The sequence below is a fragment of the Rhea americana genome, unplaced genomic scaffold, assembly GCF_003343005.1.
Source record: "Rhea americana isolate MKP2758 unplaced genomic scaffold, rheAme1 scaffold_31, whole genome shotgun sequence".
NCBI lineage: Eukaryota > Metazoa > Chordata > Aves > Rheiformes > Rheidae > Rhea > Rhea americana.
Window position 1 is genome coordinate 1,644,745 of NW_028186435.1, and position 20,676 is coordinate 1,665,420.

Below are 20,676 nucleotides of genomic sequence, written 5' to 3' on the forward strand. Positions count from 1 at the left end.
GTTTGTGATCTGTACAAACACTTTCTTATCCTATTGTTTTATAAAAGTAAGTCAAATGTTGACTTCATTATTTCACATATATTAGACTTGATTATAATATGACCTTAAAAACTTACCTGACTACGGCAAAACTGATTTTATTTCTGGCCCTTAATCTGCGAGGCTCTAGAATTTAAGTCTTGTTGAAAGGTGCAGGTTGGGTTATCAAAGCAGCAGGATTTCTCACTGGCAACAAACTTCCAGTTGAATGTCTTTTCTTCGGACTCTATGCCTCTCTGTTGGCAACTTTCTCACTGTGGCTTATGATTTCACAGTCGGCAGGAACACTGTATGAGCAAACACTCAAACAAGGACCTAACGGCCAGTTTCTGCTGTCTTCAGTTCTAGACGTGTGAGCTGCTACTGCAAAGAGAAAATCAGAAAGGTTGTCACTTATTTCTCTTCTCTGCAGAGCCTTAGTCATGAATTACCATCATCTCACAGTGTTTTCAGTGGTATAAGCCACATAGTGTTGTGTGCTCTTGTTTGGAGTTTTATCTACATATAGAAATGCAGACACATAGCTAGATGTTTAACAGAGTAGTCCAGATGAACAAAGGGAGCATTTCACTTGGAAGGAAAGCTGGCGGATGCTTGTGCTCCTTGGATTCTATGGGATTTTTTTCTAGAAACCTAGATCAGCCCATGAGAAAACTCTCCTTTTCTCCTTCCATAACTTTGCCAGGAGACCCCCTCCCAAATTCAGAATGAGGACAGATTAAACCTCTCCAGATACCTGAAGCCATTTGTTTTCTGTCTTTACTGTGGTCTTCTGGCATGCATAATTTTGCAGGGAGAAGCAATGCAAATCTTCAGAAGGTTTGCAGAGATAGATCTGCTGATATCTTTTCTTTACAACATGTAGCCCATGTAAGTTTAGCTATGTTCCTTTTTTCTCTGTGATCATTGATGCGTTAAAACACTAGAGACCATACTATGATTGATTATGCTTGGTTTCTCCACTTCTGGGAAGCATAGAATTGGTTGATCTGTGTAGTTCAGTGAACTATTGAAAAGGCAAGGTTGTTTCTCTCTAAGTTTCTTATGGCTGGAGCAAACAAATGATAGACTAGTGGCGTATTACAAATGCCATATATCACAAAAGATGATTCCTTCTTCCAGAAGGAAGCTGTGGCAGCTGGGGAAAAGAAGAGGTAGTAGAAAGATATGGAAAACTGTGGAAAGCACTGGGTGTTTTTGAGGGGTGTTTGAGCCTGCGGAGAATGAGAAAGAAGGGAAAAGTAGAAATAATTAAAGCAAATCATCTAGCCATCTATCAAAGCTGTGCACTTCTGATGGAGGTGGGACCAGTGTGCAGCTGTTTTCCCTAAATRATTTGGAATGTGTGTATGTGAGGGAAAAGGAAAACAGACCTGGGAAAAGATCCCCGCGGTATGGGGTGAATACCATCTTCACAGACTTTTGGCCCCAGGATGGGTGTCGAGCTACTCAGAGCAGCTCTGGGATCCCATCATAGGGAGACTGTGAGTAGTTTGACATCTCTGCAAGTTTAATCTAGCACTTGTTCAGCATCAGACTTTTCACCTGTTCATAAAATTTCTAGTGAGTCTTTCATGAATAGCCCAAAATAGGGGTGCATAAGACAGGAATTTTCTAGAGAAGCAGCAAGGTTCGGTGCTGTGCAGCACCGTGGTAGGCATCAGAAGGAGTCATGCTGTGCAGTGAGGGAGCAGGGAGTAAAGAGTATCTGAACTGTGTAACTTGGTGCAAGATACATAGTTGTGGATACTGAAATGCCAAAGTGAGCAGGTACAGTACAAATTCAGGTCCAGCATCTCCAAGCTGCACAGCTTTTAGGATCAGCTCTGCAGTGCTGCCATTCCCATGCAGAACTGTGAGATGGCTTCATGCAGTACAGCCTGGTTGTTTCTAGCAGGATTCCATCGTGCTGTCTCTGGAAAGTTTGGGGGTTTTGTTTTAATTCACCTGGATTTTTTACCCTTCTGAGAACTTGCTCTGGCATTGCAGTACGGCAACCCTACTGTGCAAACTGGGTGATGCAAGGCAACTTTGTTTAGTGGATCTTTTTTCAGTGGATCTTACTTGTACTTGGTATTTCTTGCACTGTTCTCCCRGTGTGGCTGATAACACTTTTATTAGCCAAGTTTTCTGTTGGTCTAATCCTTTTATACCTGGCTGGAAGGAAGGGGAGGGACAATTTGACTGTTTCGTATAGCTGTAAAACTAAGGAGCAGTGCAGTCAAATGTGATTTGCTTTAAGGCAAGTTTTATCAGTAGCGGCTAGTTATTAAAAGATTTTCCCAATATAAATAGGTTTTGGTAAATGCAGTTGACATACTGCATCAAAGTTTGGAAGACAGGAGGGGAAACAGCATGTTCTTCTGAGTATAAAGGTTCATCTTCCAAAACAATTCAACACCACCACCACAAATACTTGGAAACCACTGAACTTTTCCTTCACCCTACCCATTAAAATTTCTTTGATAGTGGTGGTCACCTTCAGCAGAGTTTCAGCATCACTAACTGTTTAATACTAAAAGCAACCCCTCCAAACCTAAACTCCTGTGTTCATTAAGTTCTCCTCCCAGCTATTCACATGGATTTAAGCTCCTTCACTGAAGGAAGATAAGAGCCTTAAGCTGATGCTTCTCAGAGGATAATTCCCAGGACACCTATATTGCTTATCCAGAGATACCTTAGCAAAAAGGTGGGTTCACTTGTGAGGGTGAGGGAGAAGCTGGGGTGAATTARGGAGAAAAGAAGGTCCAAAAAGCATGTTATATGGAAACTAATAGAAAAATGTAAGATATCAGATATACAAGGGATATACAGCTTAATCTAAGGAGCGAGTCTCAAGATTTTTTCAACCATTTTTTTTAAGGAAGAAATATAATGCTTCTAAATGAAAATTGCAAGACAACATTGCAGATTCAAAACTGCAGATCAACCAGAGCCTGTGTTAAATAATTTTCCTGTGTGGATGTGCAAAGAAAAGAGAATGGAATTTTATTGTGCAGGAGGATATTGATATACTGAAACTGGTTCCATCCCCATTTACAACAAAATCAAAATTCTCAAAATTATCCTGAAAGGATAGTGTGTGAGCTGACAGGAAGGTTGATCCTGATGAGTGAGCTGGAAGGAACTTAAAAGTTAGACTGCCACTGCCAGAATAACTTGTGTGTTATTGACAGGTGGAGGAGGCTTCTCTGATAGAATTGTGTAGTCAGTTTTATCAAACACCATTGGCAAGAAGAGCAGGTAAAATTAGGTCTGTTCTATTCTGAAAGACAGCAATAAATGAATAGGAAAACAAAGGTATGCTTACTCAACTGTTTAAGTTGGAGATCCTTCTTCTAAAAATCTAAACACACATCATTGATGTATGTACCATAAGAGATAGGAAGTCTACAGTAGAAGAAATCACAGAAAGACACTCTTCACTTCGTAGCTAATGCTTAAAGATTTGGAAATACTTTGAGCTGCCGAGTTATTGCAAAGACGTAGTACAGTATCTATTAAAGAAGGAGAAACATATGCATTAACTGGCTGAGGAAAGAAAAAGCCTCATAGGAGAGAACAGCGAGAGTGTAAACTTYTACACATTTTAGCTATTAACTAGAGCTAAAATTAACTAAGGTGCTGGTTCACATTTAGATCATGAGATTGAAATGGTCTTGTATTTCTCTGTTTTCTACATGAAGAAAGTGCACAGCTTGTACAAGTTTGCTAAAAGTGTCAAGTTGCTAAGTTTCTGTTGCAGCACTTTCTCCTCTAAAATAGATGTACGTCTTCCCTGAGACCTTTAGAAAGCAACTTCATAATTTAAAAACCCTCTGCCCCAGCCAAGTTAACCTTGGCACAGGACAAATGCAAGAAAACCAACTGGCTTGATTCTACTGTGGACTTCCCTTGAGTCTGAGTTAACCTTAGGACAGTTCTGTAATATGTTGCTGGGTCATTCCTACTAGCAAGTGGGACAAGGGTTGTATTTATGCATCCTGTATCCATGGCACCTGTTCAACGAGAGCTGTCTCTGCTCTCTACCATGCAGGGTTAGTTACTTGGCCTCCAAGAGCTGCTTACAAAGTCAGTGTGGGAGTATGTCACTGACTGTTGTTGTATTGTCAGTGATGGTGATCTCATGCTGAAAAAGTTCAGTATTATCACTAATAGATGCTTTTTTTTTTTTTCATAAATCTTACATGGCAGATGCCATAGCTAAAGTTCAAGGAAGCCAATGTATGTCACTAACAGCTTTTACTGGTTTCTCCCAGGATGATTCCTCGTGGAGAAAACTGAATGACTTTTCTTGTATAGGGTTAAATTAACTTAATAAATTATTCCTTAATAACATACACATGCACAGAACCTGGATATTTTTTCAAAGCAAACCTATAGAATTTAAACAGCAGTTGGGTGGTTTTTTAGTTTTCTTTTCCTTTCTTTTTGAGAAGTACTTTCTCCAAAGCAATCATCTCTCTCCATATGGGTATGATGTAGCTTTTTGCCAATTTTCTTTGGCATTTGGGGATATAACAAACAAGGTATTTTCCACTTTTGCCCAAATCTAATCAATTTTACATTAAGAGCAATGTAAGCTGTTACAGTTCTATAAATATTTCTTTCACTGTTCAGTGAAAAACTGAACAGTGGTAGTTTGAATTTGTGCCAGATAGTTTAGCAAGTTTCTGTGGTATCTTCACGTTTCTCTCCACAATATGGAGGATTCAAATAATTGCAAGTTGTTAAAAGGCACAAGAGGCATGCGGCACAGTATTATTGATTTAAAATACCTACATGTGTTCTAGACCAGGTCAGATGGGAAATTTGAAAATGCTTTGAACTGCAGTCTGAGAGTGACCATCTGCTCTTAGTATTCTTTTTTTTCTCCCTGCTATGATTAGCTCAAATGAGAGAGCGCTCGCTTACCATGTGAGAGGTAGCAGGATCAATGCTCACATTCTCCATCTGGGGTTAGGTTTAGCTCAGCTGGTTAGAGCATGATGCTAATAATGCCAAGGTCATGGGTTCAATCCCCACATGGGCCACTTGTTTCCCTGCTGCCCAGGAGGGTTGGACTAGATGATCTCCAGAGGTCCCTTCCAACCTTACTGATTCTATGATTCTATTAAAATACTTAGACGTAGTTCAGATATTTCAATTATAATATTATCTTGTCCAAGAGTCTGTGTGTGCAGGTAATACAACTTGAATCATACATGATTATGCATAGTGAGGGTATACCTATTAATGGACCTAATAATTAGGCAGTTGACATTGGAGAGAGATGTCTTTGGAAATGTGAAAAATAACGTGAACTTCTTGTATACTAAATGTTTTCAGTAACAGATTYGRAAACTAGTCTGTCCTGTTAGTATATAGAGACTTAGCTAATAATGAAAGTTAATACCTTTTTTTCCTTAATGTGTGTTTCTACTTCAATATTACTTGGCTTAACCTTTGTAAATCTCCATGAAGTTCAAGTGCTAAGAATTCTAATACCTTGGTGGTTATTGAAGTCCATATGATACTAGAATCAGAAAAGTGTTGTTATCCTTGTTTTCTCAATTACTTTAACACTAGATAGGCTTCACTTACACGTTCCTTAAGAAGTGTGAAGTGCTATTTGGTGCTGTAATGTAGGTTGTCAGACTTGAGAAAATTTACCTTTTTCTTTATTCTTGTCTGCTTAAATGTGCTAATAAACACTACAGCATATACCAGAATTGCTGCTATTCTTATATTTCTTGGTTCCTGCCATCTGTAATGATTTGGGGAGTCTGTGTATAACTTGCAAGTTCTGGATGAAGCAATGAAATTGATTTATCATTAATGCTTCAGTGTGTTCAAAGTAGAATTTTTTCTGCGGTCATTGCCTTTCATCTCTGCAGAGCCATTAACCGACAGCTTCCATCGTGGGACAATGGAATGGCTGAAGCCTGATGGAAAATAGTTTCTGTAATATATCTGCAAGCAGCACTGGTCTAGAACAGCTGAATTTTCTAGAAGTGGACTATAAAAATCACGTGCTTGTTACTGCCCTTTTAGAAACAGTGAAGTCTGATAAGTGGTGAAAAGCCTTTGTAAAACAAGAGGGAAGGGGCAGAGGAAAGAGGTGCCCTTTCTAGCAGGGGATCTGGCTTGACTGTGGGATCAACTGAAGAAGAAATTGCAAAGCGCTTGCAAAGATGTCAGTTTGGAGAAGAGTCTGAGTGCAACAGGGAGGATCCCGGACACCTTGAAGAACTCCAGTCTTGAGCCAAAAACATGCTCTAGAATAGTGAAAAAAAAGGAGTTGAGTGAACGTGTTTGATTTTTACCTAGGTCTGTTTTTCTTGTGCTTGCTGAAGTACAGAACAGCTTGTCTCAGAGTGTTTCAAGAACAAGTGTTTTGTTTGCTTTAATTAATATTATAATAATACTGTTAAGTGAACTGTAAAATCAGCATCTTTGAGGTCAGGGTTCAAGGAAAGGCTCTGGCTAAGTACCTGGGAGTCAGAAGGTCCCTAGTCCTAGGGATCTACAGTAGATGTGCATGAGATGAAAGGGAGGTAGAGCCTGTGTATTGAGGAGATGCGAACCTAACCCAGACCAAAGGAAACTGAAGAGCCATTAGAGCTGGCACATTGACAGTCTAAMGAGTTCTCTCCTGGCTAGGGAGAACTTGTGCCAGGTAATACTGTCCCTTTAGGTTCTTGGCTGTGAGACACGTAGGAAACAGTTCCAGTTCCTTCCTCTGATGGGTTGTTCTGATTTGAAGTAGAAAGCTTTAACTATCTGATTGTTTTTGAGTTGGAGCTATTTCCATTTCTCCACAGAAGCAGTTAGCCATACCAGGCTCCAGTATCCTGTCTGGCACTCATACAAAAGTAACTGCTGTTGTAGCACTAGGTGAATATTTAAGTATCYATCCTATCCTGTTTAGGCAATCTACAGGTGTTAAAGTTCTTTTGCAGCAGTGGCTTGAAAGGAGCAGAATAGGATAGGAAGACATGCAGGAAAAGTTCAGGATCAYGAAAGCTAGTGATATAGTGCTTCAGTTTACATATCTGTGAGCAAGCTGACATGCAGACTCTGAAGAATAGCCTAGTGTTGGCCCTAAGTTAATTCAGCTGGCATCTTTTGCTTTAGTGAGGTTGARTGTTTCAGGGAAATTTGTAAGATACTAAATAATTTAAGTTTTTCTTTGGTGGATGTTTGGTTATCTAAATATCTCTTGAAAATAATGGATTCAAGAAGTACATTAGCAGCTATTAGGAAAGATTTTTAGTCCTTCATTCTATGCCAGTGTTAAGACCTAGGACATTAACCGGAATGCTGTCAGGCAATAGCATTTGATCAGGAAAGGCAACTGGTATCTTACAATATTTTGGTTTCCTTAAAGAATTCTAGAAGTGCTTTAAATTTCRCGTACCAACAAAGGTGTATTAATCTTGACCATTGCAAGTCTAATGGCTGCTAAAAAAATAAATACAAACTGTACACGAACAATTAGAATGAAGCCTGTGCTAAAAATCTTAGTGGAAGAGAGGCAGTGCTACTTCTTAATGCAGATGATAAAAGGCAGAACTTAAAATGGACAAATCATCCACTTTGTGAATAATTTATTAGTCATTTGAACTCTCTAGTAGGTTTTTCTGGTGGGGAAAAAACAAAGTAAAATTCTGCGGAAAATCTGAATGTATGTCAGAAATGTGCTATGGTCAAACTGATACTGTGGAATTGTTCCTACATTGYTATCAGCCAAGTATGTGAAAAGCAGAATATGGACATCACATKTCTCCACTTCCTAACAGATGTCACATCAGCAACAGCATCCTTTGCCTCATGGTGCAAGCATCTCCCCATATTGCTCTTGCGTTTTGCAGGAGGATTTCCTGTTTGTTGAGGGGCCATCTCCTTTTCAGAGCCCTGTTTTGCCTGTTCTCTTAATTGCCAGTATGGTCTGAGCCTGCTTTTAGCTATCCCAGCCATTATCTACTGGGAAATTAAATCTAATACATTAGTTTTGCCAGTTACAATGGATTAACCAATATCAAGCTAAAAGCTAATAAAAATGCATTCGTACTAGGCAGACAAGCTGCAGAGCCAGTCAACACAATCAAGAGAAATATGAAAGATACCTACCTCTGCTTACACTTCAGTTTACCTCAATATCTGTCTTTAACCTGGAAYGGTAATATTTCCAAGTCTGACAAGATTTTTAGTGTTCCAGACGTTCACAAGAGTGGGAAAACTGCACCTGACCTGGAGGAACCAGAACTGTCTACAACTGGCTACCTGGCCAGGCTACTTCTCTGTCACTGTTTCACACAGGTAGTAACCTCAAAAAGGGAACCTGGCAATGCAGGCTGCTTAGGACCAGTGTAGTATACTTTGAGTGGGTCTTTGTTTTGGGCAGTTCGGCTGTGGAGTGTGCTTACAGTCAGTTTGGAGAGGGCCTGCAAAGTGATTTTGTTTGCAAGTCATGCAGGGAAGTGTCTGGTCTTTCCTCCAGTCGATTCCCTGTCTGGCATGTCAAACTGCTCCTGTCCTGTTTTCTCATTGTCTTACAGTAAGAAAGAGAATAATCTGTTGCAGTCCTAACTTTTCCTAATTTGTTTGAAACACTGTAACTGTCCCGGTAGCATAARTGGTATTCAGAACCCAGAGAAACACCTCTTCACACATACCTCTTGCGTGTGTGCGTATAGCTATGTAACTGGCTAATCATACATTACAAGAGCTGGTGACTGGTACCACTGCTGGTACTGGTACACCTCTGTGCTCCCATTGAGATGGTGATGTTGCCAATATCTGTACAGAGCAGGTGATGTGGTTAGTGTTATCTTTGAAACTTTAGGATGAAACAGAGATGTTCTAGGTTGGTGTTCTTACTGTCAAAGCAAAAACTCAAWCAGTAGAAGGATGAATCAGTAGAAACATCTCAACATCGTAGAAGGATGTTGGGTTTTAGTTATTTGCAATTTAATCTCAATAATTTAGTGAAAACAATGACAAAGTGATTGAAGAGGTGGTAAAAAGTAGATTTAAAAGCTTTGACAAAATCGCTTTAGCATTCTGAATAAATTAGTCTAGCTTATAACATATATGTGTTTACATTCATATGAGCTAATCTGTGAATATCTGACAAAGTTAGATAACATAGTCACATAAGAGAAGAAATACATATTTAGAATTAGAAGTTGCAGACAATAGAAATATATCTTCATCATGCGAGTAATCTGACATCGTATGTCCTTTTTTTCTCTCCTGTTTTTTTTTTCCAGATAGAACTAACTTARCTAAATTCAGAAGAAAATGTCATTATTCTATTATTCTTAGGGATCGTGTATAGGATTAGACAACCACCATGCATACAGAGAGTTTTAAAGGCAGTAGTTTCTTCCTTTTTCTCCATGCTGTTCCTCCGTATAGAGGTATCTTCTGCAGAGAGATGCTTTCCTCTTAACTTCTTCAAAATACCTTTGTATTCCAAGGTTATTCCTTTTGTTATCTAGAGAGATACAAATGTACTATTTAAACATTTTTGACATRCAGAAAAAAATCATCTGCTTGAGATACAGTTTGAGGTAGAATTTAAAAATAAATTACATTTTTTTCTTTCAATCTGTGCTCTATTTATCAACTTAAGAGTAATAAACTTTTCCTGTGTCTGGTAGTCAGAGAAAATGGATGTAAGTGAATTTAAGAATATTTTTCTAAATATTCGTTTTATGGTGAAACAAATGCATTACCTTTAGTAACTCCATAGCAGTTCTTAATACCTGCATCAGGTATCTTAATCACTCTATTGTGTGGTCTCTGATTGGTACGTCACAATTTAGGAAATTATTCAARTTTGTGTAAATCTTATTTTTCAATTTATCTCAGTATTCATGCAATAGAATTCAGTATGTGGCRTCTTGGAAAAGGTGCATAAAGGTGGCTATGAAAACAAAAGTATTTTGMCAGTGCTGTTTGAGAAAGCAATAGGAAGAGGTAGAATTCAAGCSGTACAGTTACCAAGTTAGACCCCTGCTTCTGGAGCGATACTGTAACAAATAGCATTCTAGCAACAAGGTATCTCCGTTTGTTAGCCTTAGAAAGCACAGGGAAAAACTGTGGACTTGGCACATCAGAGAAAGTGTAGCAGAAACTGTTAACTTTACTTGAACACACATGGTTTCAGCATTGCCTTATTCAAAATCTGTTTGATGGACATAATATATACAGTCTGCATGTGAAGGTGGGAGTTTGAGCAGAACTTTACCACATACTGTTATTGGGGCAGGGAAGCAAAGCGTGATGTGTTTTATATCTGTGAAGGGAAAGGTGCTGAGGGGACACTAATACCGCAACTGAGAAGCGATCATAAATGACACTTTTCATTTTCAAATGCACAAAACTGCACCATTATACAGCTTTTATGAAATCCATAAAATGATTACATAGGCCAATGATACCAGATCCTACTTCCAGTCTCTTTAGTTAGCACAGTGTATTATAAGCTTAATTGTTATTTTAATTTTAAGATGCCAAATTAATTTTTTMTTAAAGAATGGATGATACTAGCAAATTCAAGTAAGATTACAAAGGASGTGGCTTCTAAGCATTACTTTGCATAGTTGTACTGTTACATTGACAGAGAGAAGTGCAGAATAATTGACTTTTTTTAGAGAAATCAATGTTTTGTTTTTCTTTCCTACTTTGTTAATTTGATGTACATTTTCATACTTCTAATTTGCCCACTGAATCTTTACATTTTCCATCTTAAAAATCTTATTATACACTTTTCTTTTGGAACAATATCTTACATTTAGACAAGAACATGGAACATTGCTCTTCATCAGTATCTAACACTATCTCCTACAGTGCTTCCTGTAACAGAAATTGGATGATACAACTTTCAGCAGACATTTGTTAAGCCAAAGCCAGGTAGAGCTGCTGTACTGCATCTGTAAGCACTGGTGAGGAAAGGCTTTAAACTTCCTCTGTTTTTTGTTTCTCCCGTTATGGCCTCCCAGAGGTACCCAAAATCTCTAYGGGCTATAAATGTACTATCTTATCCACATTACATGTGCTATGCTGGAGCATGAGAGATTTTTACAGGTTTCCRCTGTTACAGACTTAGCCCTTGGCCTAAAGGAGCGCTGCAGGTCGTGGTCTCATCCAGGTGGCTACAAATGGTGAGTGACTTGAAGGAGCAGCTCAGAGAATAAAAATAGCTCGAGCCACAGACTGCAGTACTGTTGCTCCGTCATTCTCTGATCAACAAGTAACTTTCCTTAAACTCGTCTCTTCTGAGGCAAATTACGTAGAATTTGATTACTGTTGTTTAAAGGGCATCTGTTAGATTGGATATTAGTAGAGGTGATAGCAGTTTTGCTAGAACACGAAGCTGGGTCTTCAAAACTGTGGTTAAATTCTCTAGGCTTTCTGTGTTTGTACGTGCATATAGAACTGTTTCCAGTAGCAGTTTAACTATACAAGTTGCTGACATTTGCTGTCGGAACAGGTAGTATTTGTAAACTAGATGAGGCTGGAGGAAGAACTTGATTCAAAAAGCAAAGATTTGTTGTAGCTTTAAAAAGAAATATATTCGTCTTGACTGACATGTATTTTTTGTCTGAGTACCAGCTTATTCCCCTGTTGGCAGGTTATTTCAAATACAGTTGTCTAGAAGAGGGAGAGGGTGGGATGTACAGGAAAGGAGAATAGATCATTGGGTTTATATCTGTTTAAATTAGGATAAAGGGATTATGTGCCATGCATCTGTACATTTTCCATTACAGAAGTGTCAGATAACAGTTTAGCATTCCACATATTGACAAGGATATTTAATTTTCTGTTGTTTTCTACAAATTAATGACAAAATCACTTGTCAAGTAGTGTACAACTACCATTATCACGTTTTCCTTTTGAAGAAACATTAAATATGGTATGTTGTAAATGTTTTCTTATAGCATCAGCATAGATTATTTTGAAACAGCATGAAGTTAATAAAATAACTAGTAATATTTTAGAGGTATAGTTTACCCACCTGCRATTTAACAGTACAAACAAAATTGTAGATTCAGCTTTTCAGCTTTGCTTTATGCAGTGTAATTATTATTATAGTGCAATGAAAATGAATAGAGTCTTTMATTTTAAAGCTTTATTGCTACACTGTTTGTTTTTCAAATGTGCCAGGCTAGAGTTTAACTGTTAAGAAATAACAATTTTCAATGAGTTGGGGGAGAAAGTGGGCTGGTTATCAAATTTCCTGTTGCTCTAAATATCAACAAAATGCAAACTTGACAAATGAGAAATTTTAACAAAATTTACAGAATAATATCATTGGCATGTTGTATTAATTTATGGATTTCCTTTTGATTTTCTGTAACTTTCTGACTTCAAAAATGCTTTAAGTCAGTTTTGATATACAATAGAGTATATATTTCAGAGATTTATGAAACTGCTTTTTAAACAGTTTTTAAAGTTTTCAGAATATTTTTTCACCATTAAAACTTTCTCTGAGTTTTGAAGAGGAAAGTCACTGAAGCTGTACAGCTACAATAGAATTTAAATAGATCACATTTTGCTGTTATGTTACTCAGCTCAGATTCATGAGCTGTCAGTTGGAATTGGATTGTTTCTGCTAAGACATTTTTGTAAAGAAGGATAACATGCTGCACAGTAAGGTGCTATATCCAACTGCAGCATTATTCTGAATATTGATACTGTTTATTCAGTAAACATTCTCTGTGCATTTTTCTGTGCATATTGGATTTGTGGATCACCCTGTAATCCCACAGAGAGCGTTGGATGAGTTCCTGAGAAATTATGTGAGGTGGCTGGCATTTTTTCCTATGATGCTCAACATCATCTTGTTTGTGATAGCATTAGTATAAAGCATTAGCATTAGGAACACAYGCTTCAGCTGGCCAGCATGGGGCTAATGCTATTCACTGCTCTTAGGCCACGTACTTGGCAGCAGGCTATGCCAGGACCAGGGAGGAGCACAAGGACAGACAGTTTAATATTCCTGCAGAAACGTRTAAGACAAATCGCCAAATGGCACATACCGGACCCCTGAGCTTTGTAAGTCTGCTCTTGCCAATCACCTACTATCGTATTAAGCATACATAAAAGATGTGGCCATGCATCCCGGGTCAAGCAAACGTAACAACCAAACATGGCACATTCCCTTAAAAGGTTAATCATCTTGTTTTTCCTATGAAATGTATTAATGCGTATGACACTGATTTACAGATAGTATGTTCTCATGCCCTTACACTAGCTGGCTAAGTAGTGGGCTGGCATCTTTGACACTGGAAAAAGCATACTTGTCCTGGTTTAGCAGGTCTAATTCATGATAACTCCAGGATACTGCCACAGCAGTAGTCTGTCTATACAAAGTGGTCTCATAGTCTAGTTCCTGTTAAAGGAAGTGAGATTCCTGTTGCTTTACAAAGCTCCCCCGAGCTTCTCTCCATCATGGAGGGAGTGCAGAGAAAGCTGTGGATGAGCCGAGCGTGGAAGCTGGGACGCTCCCTTCACGTTCGATTTGCAGCGTGGGACTGGGGCAACGTAGGTAGCCTTGTGCTGCTGTTGCCTGCGGTTTCATTGCATGGAATTGAAAGGTAGCAGCTGTTTCAAAATGCCCCTTTTGAACCGTTGCGTTCCCAGTCGCTGGTGGGTGCTAGGTGAGTATTCACATTTGGAAGCAACCATGCGGTACTTGATACAAGACCTGACTTCTGATGTCAAAGCTATAAAATGATTGGTTGTGAAAGATTAAACATCTTTAGTCGCCAGATTTGGTTTTCTTACTGTACAAGTTTTAGAAGCTACTAGAAAAGCAGGCCAATTCAAACTGATTTAGAAGTTTCCTTCTCAGCAGTGCAGAGGTGGGGGCTGCACGTATTTTGAGATTAAAGCATAAGAGATAATTTATTTAAATATTTGCTGCAGATCTCTGTAGTGATTGTTTAAAAAAAGGTTTGGAAATGCATTTCACTTTTAGTTCCTTTGCTTATTGGATGTTCCTATGTCAATATAGCATTGTATTTCTTAAAAAGGTGCTATTTAGATGCAAAACAGACCTGACACAATCTGCTTTCCAATTAATAGCAAAAATGTTTTTTCCAACATTATTTATTTTCAGTTAATTATAAATTAAAGCCTTACGATAGTAGCAGTGACAAATAGCGGACCCTTATCACTGTTTTCTTCTGTAGCTCTGTCAGTCAATTAAATATAAAATGGTAACAGTGGAGTTTTTTTCAGCTTCATATGAAAAGGTGATTTTGTTGCATGAGTTAGTAATTTCATTAGCCTTTGGTTTAATTACTTAGTAAATTAGTAGTTTCTCACTAGGAAATAATCAACTGGCATTGAGGTACGTGTTTCTTCATACGTCTTTTTTCTACTGAATCTTTGTTAGTGATATAGGTGTTGGCAAAATTACGCTATCTGGGCTGGTTTTAAAAGGCTGCTGGTCCTGCCTTATTCTTTAATACATAACTTCTGTTGTGTGGGTGTTCCGTATTGCTGAGAGATTGTTGATTTTATTTTTCAATAGGTGTAATATTACAAATTTGAATGGCTATAATGTTATAGAGCATTTATATATATATATATATATATATATATATATATATGGTGATGTAAAGAGATGAACAGGAATATTTTAATTGTGAACACTGTACTATAGATTCCTTCCTTCTTTATCTCTTCATTACTGCTAAGTGCATAGTGCTCATCCGCTACTCATCAAATGAGCACAATCTTTTTCCTTCTTATGCGGAGTAAGACTCTCGCAGCTTTCTTTAATTCCCACTTTACTTTTCTGTAACTAATAGTATCATTAGTGGCTAAAAGAGTATTGTGCCTCTAAAGGCTGAAATCACCATGAAGTGAGCAAGTGAAACTCAAGCTACATACATTTGTATAGCTTTTAATGGAAATATGCTAAGATTTCTTCCTATTGGGCATTTTTAGTCCAAGTGCTTCCTTGTCTGAACTGTGTGCTGATGTAAGCTGCATGGAAATCACTAATACATCTGAGAAATTGCTTTTTATTGTGTATTAGGCTGCATTTAGTGCACTGTAACTCCCTCAGCAGGCCACATTTGAGGTTAGGTAGCAAARCATACAGACTCATACCATGAAATGCCTTCACCTCATCCACTTTTTTTTAATTTGGAATTTTGCCCCCAGATTGAATCCTAGGTTTTCAGCCTTACCTCTCTAGAGTATTATTCCTGCTACCCTATGCTGAAAGAGGAGAAAATTTAACATCAGTGAGAGGAAGTAATCAGTAAAGCAGCAGCAGTGTATCATTTTGTCATACTGATGCAACATAGAAGAAAAACAAGCCAATGTAGTACTGTTCTCTTAACATTTTGACTCTGACTCAACTCCTGACTTCACACGCTATCTTGTCAATCTCCTTAAAAAACTGAGAAGGGGGGGTTCAAATGTCAGCGAACCAGTCTACAGATCAAGCAATCTGGATTTCTGAGGAGTAATGTTTCTGGGGAAACAGCAGCAAAAATATTTTTGTATAAATAAAATTGCTTTGTATTTTCAGTTTTGTTTAGAAGCTCACAAGTTTGAATTTTCATCTTTATATTTATTGTTTTGGATATGCACAGTTCGAATCTGTATTTATCAAAGGTCTCAATTGCTCTATGCTAATTCTCTACACCCTTACAAGTAAAGAGATCATTGTGGAAAATTATTCTTTAACTTTGTTGCCAAAAGATAAAAGATCATTTTATTAATCTTTCATTGTAGTAATTGTATGTAATTTTTTAATGAAACTCCACCTAACAGTGGGAAGGACAGGTTTTTTTAAGAAATATCCACTTTATACATCTTTCCATATTTGAATATTGATCAAATGATCGAGGAGAATTTTTTTAAGACCTTTCTACAGTTCATTATGAATTCTATGCAATGCAAAGTCTCAACTTTATTTTTGCCTCGGAAGTATTTGTCTGATATAAAATTCCCTTTTGGCAGAGGAAAGAGATTTTAGGATGCCACAAATCCAAAATCTTTTGCTTATGGATATGTCCCAGTTGAAGCGTTAGATATTCCTTGGAGATGTTTTGCAACCAGGGACATGATTCCTTCAGCGGGGTATGGTGCACATCAGTTTCCTGTTTAAACTGTGCTTAATTCCCTGGAGATACTCAGAAATTTGTTGTTCAGACTAGCAGTACTAATCCAAAGCGACAAAACAAGCAATGGTCTGTTATGTAAAAGGGAAGAACGAGACCCCTATGTTTGGCAGCACACAAGTTTGGAAGTTGGCGCAGTGAGACCTCCAGGACATTAATACGCTTTGCTAGATACTGCAGCGYTCTTGCAGAAGGGAACAGTCTCTCAAGGGGAAATCCTCCTCTAACCCCTAGACAGAAAATTARGAATGCGTATTAACAGATCTCTTTAAATGGAGTGAATGTCTCTTCATTAAAAGAGAAAGCTGCCTTTCATCCACCTAAGCAAGGAGGAAGACGGCGTGTGGTGGATATGTTATCCTCATCCTCTGGACAGAGAACTGAGTTCAGGACTGCCCAAGGACGATCGCTGTCCGGCTGACCCACAGAGTTGAGGAGAAGATAAAGGTCGCTGGAGCTAGGGACAATTAGCAGTTTTCAGAACTGGCTTTTATCTGCTCTAGGAACAAATGGAGAAGCTTTCTGAGAGGTACTGACAAAACTGCTGCTACTCAAGGGAGGTCGATCTTAACAGAGGTGCTGTGAGTCGCACTGTAAAGCCTGTCTCCTTGCCTCAGCTCTAGAGGAAATGCAGCAGAGCCTGTGGAGGCAGCTCTAGACTTTTCTGAATCTTTTCCAGAAAGTTACACCAAACATGAAATGTCAGAGTCTTAACATTTATCTGAACTGGTTGTACAGTCTCTCTTTCTCAACAGCAGTCATTCTTCTGCCAAGGTGGAAAATTAAAAGTTAAATTGATTTTGGTTTTACAATTGTAAAGGAATCCAGGAATTGCCATAGGAGCAAACGTCAGTCTTTTCTTGCTAAGGATGCTTGCCTTACATTTTAAATTAAGGTTCAAAATTTGTTAGTCGTTATTCTCTCATTATTTTTTATTGTGATATTTGGTTGCCTTATGATAGATGTTTTCTGGCTTTCATTCAGATTTAGTTCCATTCTGTTCTAAAGGGATTCCTTACTTTATTAGTAGGATAAGCTATCTTATACATTTACTGAACATTATTTGATGTTGTGTGAATAAATAAACTAAGAGAACTGGGAGGTTTGATCTGTGCACAAGATTAAACAGAAGCATCGAAATTCTAAAAAGCATTTGAACAGGAGTAGGAGAGATCTCACCTGCAAGAATTTCATCGTCTTGTTTWTATGCAGCCTCTGAAGAAGAGCAGGCTATTTTCACTCGTAGTCTGGAAGGGAARATGGGAAAGGTTTTGCTGCAGAAATTGAAAAAATGGGTAAATAGGTTCATCTCTTCTGCACCCATTCAGATTTCACAGAGATACTGTCCACAACAGTCAAGCAGTTAGCATTAGTAGTGATCCTCATTGCTTTTTAGTCTATCTAGTCTTAGACAGATAAGATTTTGGCCATTTTATTCTTGACCATTACAAGGTATACCTGCTGCTTTGTGTCTCCKGTAAGGCTAACACAATTTAGTTTTATTTATTTATTTTACTATTTTGTTAGTATATTCATGGTTCTTGATTTGGTTGAAGAGTTAAGGTTTTATTTTTTTTAATTGTATATTTCAAAGTATTATAAAAATATAATGTATTTTGATAATCTCTCATTTCTAGTATTCCTGTGGTTGGTTTTTTGTTTCTTTTAGGACATGAGAAGAAAGTAAATCAACTCATTTTTTTCAAAGTCTTATACTTTGTTTTGATTCCTTATTCAARGGAATGGGAATAATAAATTAACAGTACTTTGCTTTTTGTACCCACAGCTGACAGTGCATAATAGCAATTAAAAAATCAGGTGTGTGTGTGTGTGCAGTAGTTAGTTCATTTAAGTGTTTTACTATTTTTGTCTAGATATGAAAAACAGGTTTAGAGTCCTTCAGCTCAATGTTTTTTTCTCCTGTCAAAAAACAGTGGTCTCAGTTAATGAGCAGTCAGGTACCTCTGTTCACAGACATWATCTGTGTATACTCTTTCAGGGGTCACAAGCGCAAGCTGGAGGAAGATGATAATGCCAGCGAATCCAGTAAAGAATCAAGCAACGAAGATGAGGAAGGAAGCAGTTCTGAAGCGGATGAAATGGCAGCAGCACTTGAAGCTGAATTGAATGACTTCATGTGACATTCATACAAAAGAGGGGATTTGTAATTATGTTTTACTTCTCATAAACAGATCAGACTTCGGATGAGTCCCTTCTGTCAGTACTCAATGTTTTTCCAAAATGTATGTGTATATTTTGCAAAGCAACACAAGAGGTGACACATTATTTTACAAAATCAGAAATAAATGTTTTTAAGGTGTTTTACTAAAGGAAAATATACTTTTTTAAAAGAAAAAAGTATTAAATGAGACTTGGTGTGCTATGCCAAAGACATGTTATGAGCTCTGCAGAACCTTCGTATACAGGACAGTAATACAAAGATTTGTGATTTAACATAAAGCAACTTTTTTAAATATTGCAGTCTGTGGTTTAGGGGTAACAGTCTTCAAAAGAGAGAAGGAGATAAAAGAGATGGAATTGTTTGGGTAACACAGCAGGAACCTGATGATCTGGTCATCCTTTTCCACAAATAAATACTAACAAATATAAAAGGATTTTTAAAATAAAAAAGAACAGTTTATATTTGTATAGAAACAGAGAATGTGATATGCAAGCTTTGTGAACTTGACCTACCTGTCATTTGCTTCTAAAAGAAAACACAATGATCAAAACTCATGTTTTTAAGTTTCTTTGTGGAATAGCTGGGTTCTTAGGGACACCATTTAGGTTTTTAACTTTTTTTCTCTGTAACCTGGAAATTTAGCACAGCATACTGTGTGATCCCATATTGCTGTAAGAAGGATATTCACCCATTTGTGTTGTTCTTGGAAAGAATGAGTGCTACTTCAGTCTAGATAGGATTCAATTTCTTTGACAAGAGACCTGATGTAAAGTTTTTGTATATTCTATTTCATATTTGACCCACAAAACAGATTTTCTTTCATTTAATAAAAACCCATTTTGTAAGTTTTGTTTCCCTTTCCTGCATCACAAAAGTCAGTAAGAGCTGACATTTGCTTCTATCAAACACAAGGCACCTTTCTTTATTATCCTTCCTTTACTCTGTGTGAAAATAATTAAAAATACTGGAAGTAGCTGCAGAATTTCAGGCTCAGGCAGTGACWTAGCCAAAGAAGAGAAACAAACATTGGCTTAAAAATTGCCTTTTCTTTGATGTTTAGACTATTGAATTCTGACATTTTCTAATGTCTCTTTGACTGACTGCAAAGTATTGCCAAAGTATATTARGAGTTATTGCTGTGATATTGGATTTTTTAGACTGGAACTATGGTTTATTCTGAATTAGTAACAACTGGAGAGACAAATCTCTCTAAAACATATGAGCAAAAGAAGACTCGTTAGTTCAGATGTCATGGTTATAAGGAAGTAATTTCTACTGCAGAAATACTTAGTATTGTCACTTAGCAGTAACACAGAGGATTTGGAGTAGAATCTCAGCTGGCTGACGCAGAATAGGCTAGCTTTTGACGTTTAGTATTGGCAAAAAAAGGGAAGATTGTCTGAGAAAATAGAATCTTTTCGGCTTAGTACTGCTTTTCCTCTTCAGAATGCAAGGTCAACATCCATGACACAAAAATAGTGTTTTGCTATGAGAAAATGTTTAGCTGACTTGATATTCACACACATGCCATCTGCTAAAGTTCTCCATGAAAACCAGCCAGACTTCTCCAAATTAGTTGAACTTTAACAAAGAAAAAAACCCTGATGTTTGAAAAAATGGAAATCAAAATTTTTTAAAAAAACAACTTCAATGCAGCCTCCTCAGGTATTAGAGGGTGATTCCTTGCAATTCAGCAGTAAAGTGTCAGGGGGGTTATGTACTTTATTCTCTTATGTTAAGGCTAGTTAAAATACTTTGAAATAATGCCAACTTTGGGGGTCACTGTGATGCTGCAAATGGTTCTGCCACTTGCATTTCAGCAGAGAACCTTTTTTATTGATCTTTGCCAATCACACAGTCCTATGACAGCATTCAAATTCAGAGTGTAAATAGAGCCAGTGAGCAAAAATCAGTAGATTGTTACTGCTTCAGAAATGTTCGGTCTGAGTTTGGACTGCTCGCTGGAAGCTCCACCACTGCAAAGTGGCAAAGTGACCTTGCAAAGGCAGCTGTCTTGTAGTGTTAAGTGAAAAGTCATTCTATCCATGTGAAGTTTGGAGAGCTTTTTGGTGTGAAAGACTATATCCTGTTCCCAGTTTTATTTTATGACTGCCACTTCTGTTTTAACGAATATTGTGTGTCTGGGCAGGATCCTAAAAGTCATCAACTCTCTGCTAGACCCAGTAKCACCCAGAGCCCTGTGTAAATGCTGACTCTCCACCAGACTGTGAGAACTGCACGTATCTGCGTGTCCCGGCCCGGTGTAGAGTTCTGTGCGTTTACGGGATTTCAAAGAGCCTGCAGTTAGCACTCGCATCG

General features: G+C 37.8%; 1 protein-coding gene across 1 annotated transcript in view; it reads left to right on the plus strand.

Annotated features, from left to right (window-relative positions):
• Nucleotides 1-19,202, plus strand: part of CTDP1 (CTD phosphatase subunit 1) — a 98,082-nt gene extending 78,880 nt beyond the window's left edge. The window contains exon 12 of the mRNA XM_085309995.1: nt 18,175-19,202. Within this exon, the coding sequence (XP_085166121.1) occupies nt 18,175-18,316 (142 nt within the window). The 3' untranslated portion in view covers nt 18,317-19,202. The remainder of the gene's footprint in view (nt 1-18,174) is intronic.
• Nucleotides 19,203-20,676: the final 1,474 nt, after the last annotated feature.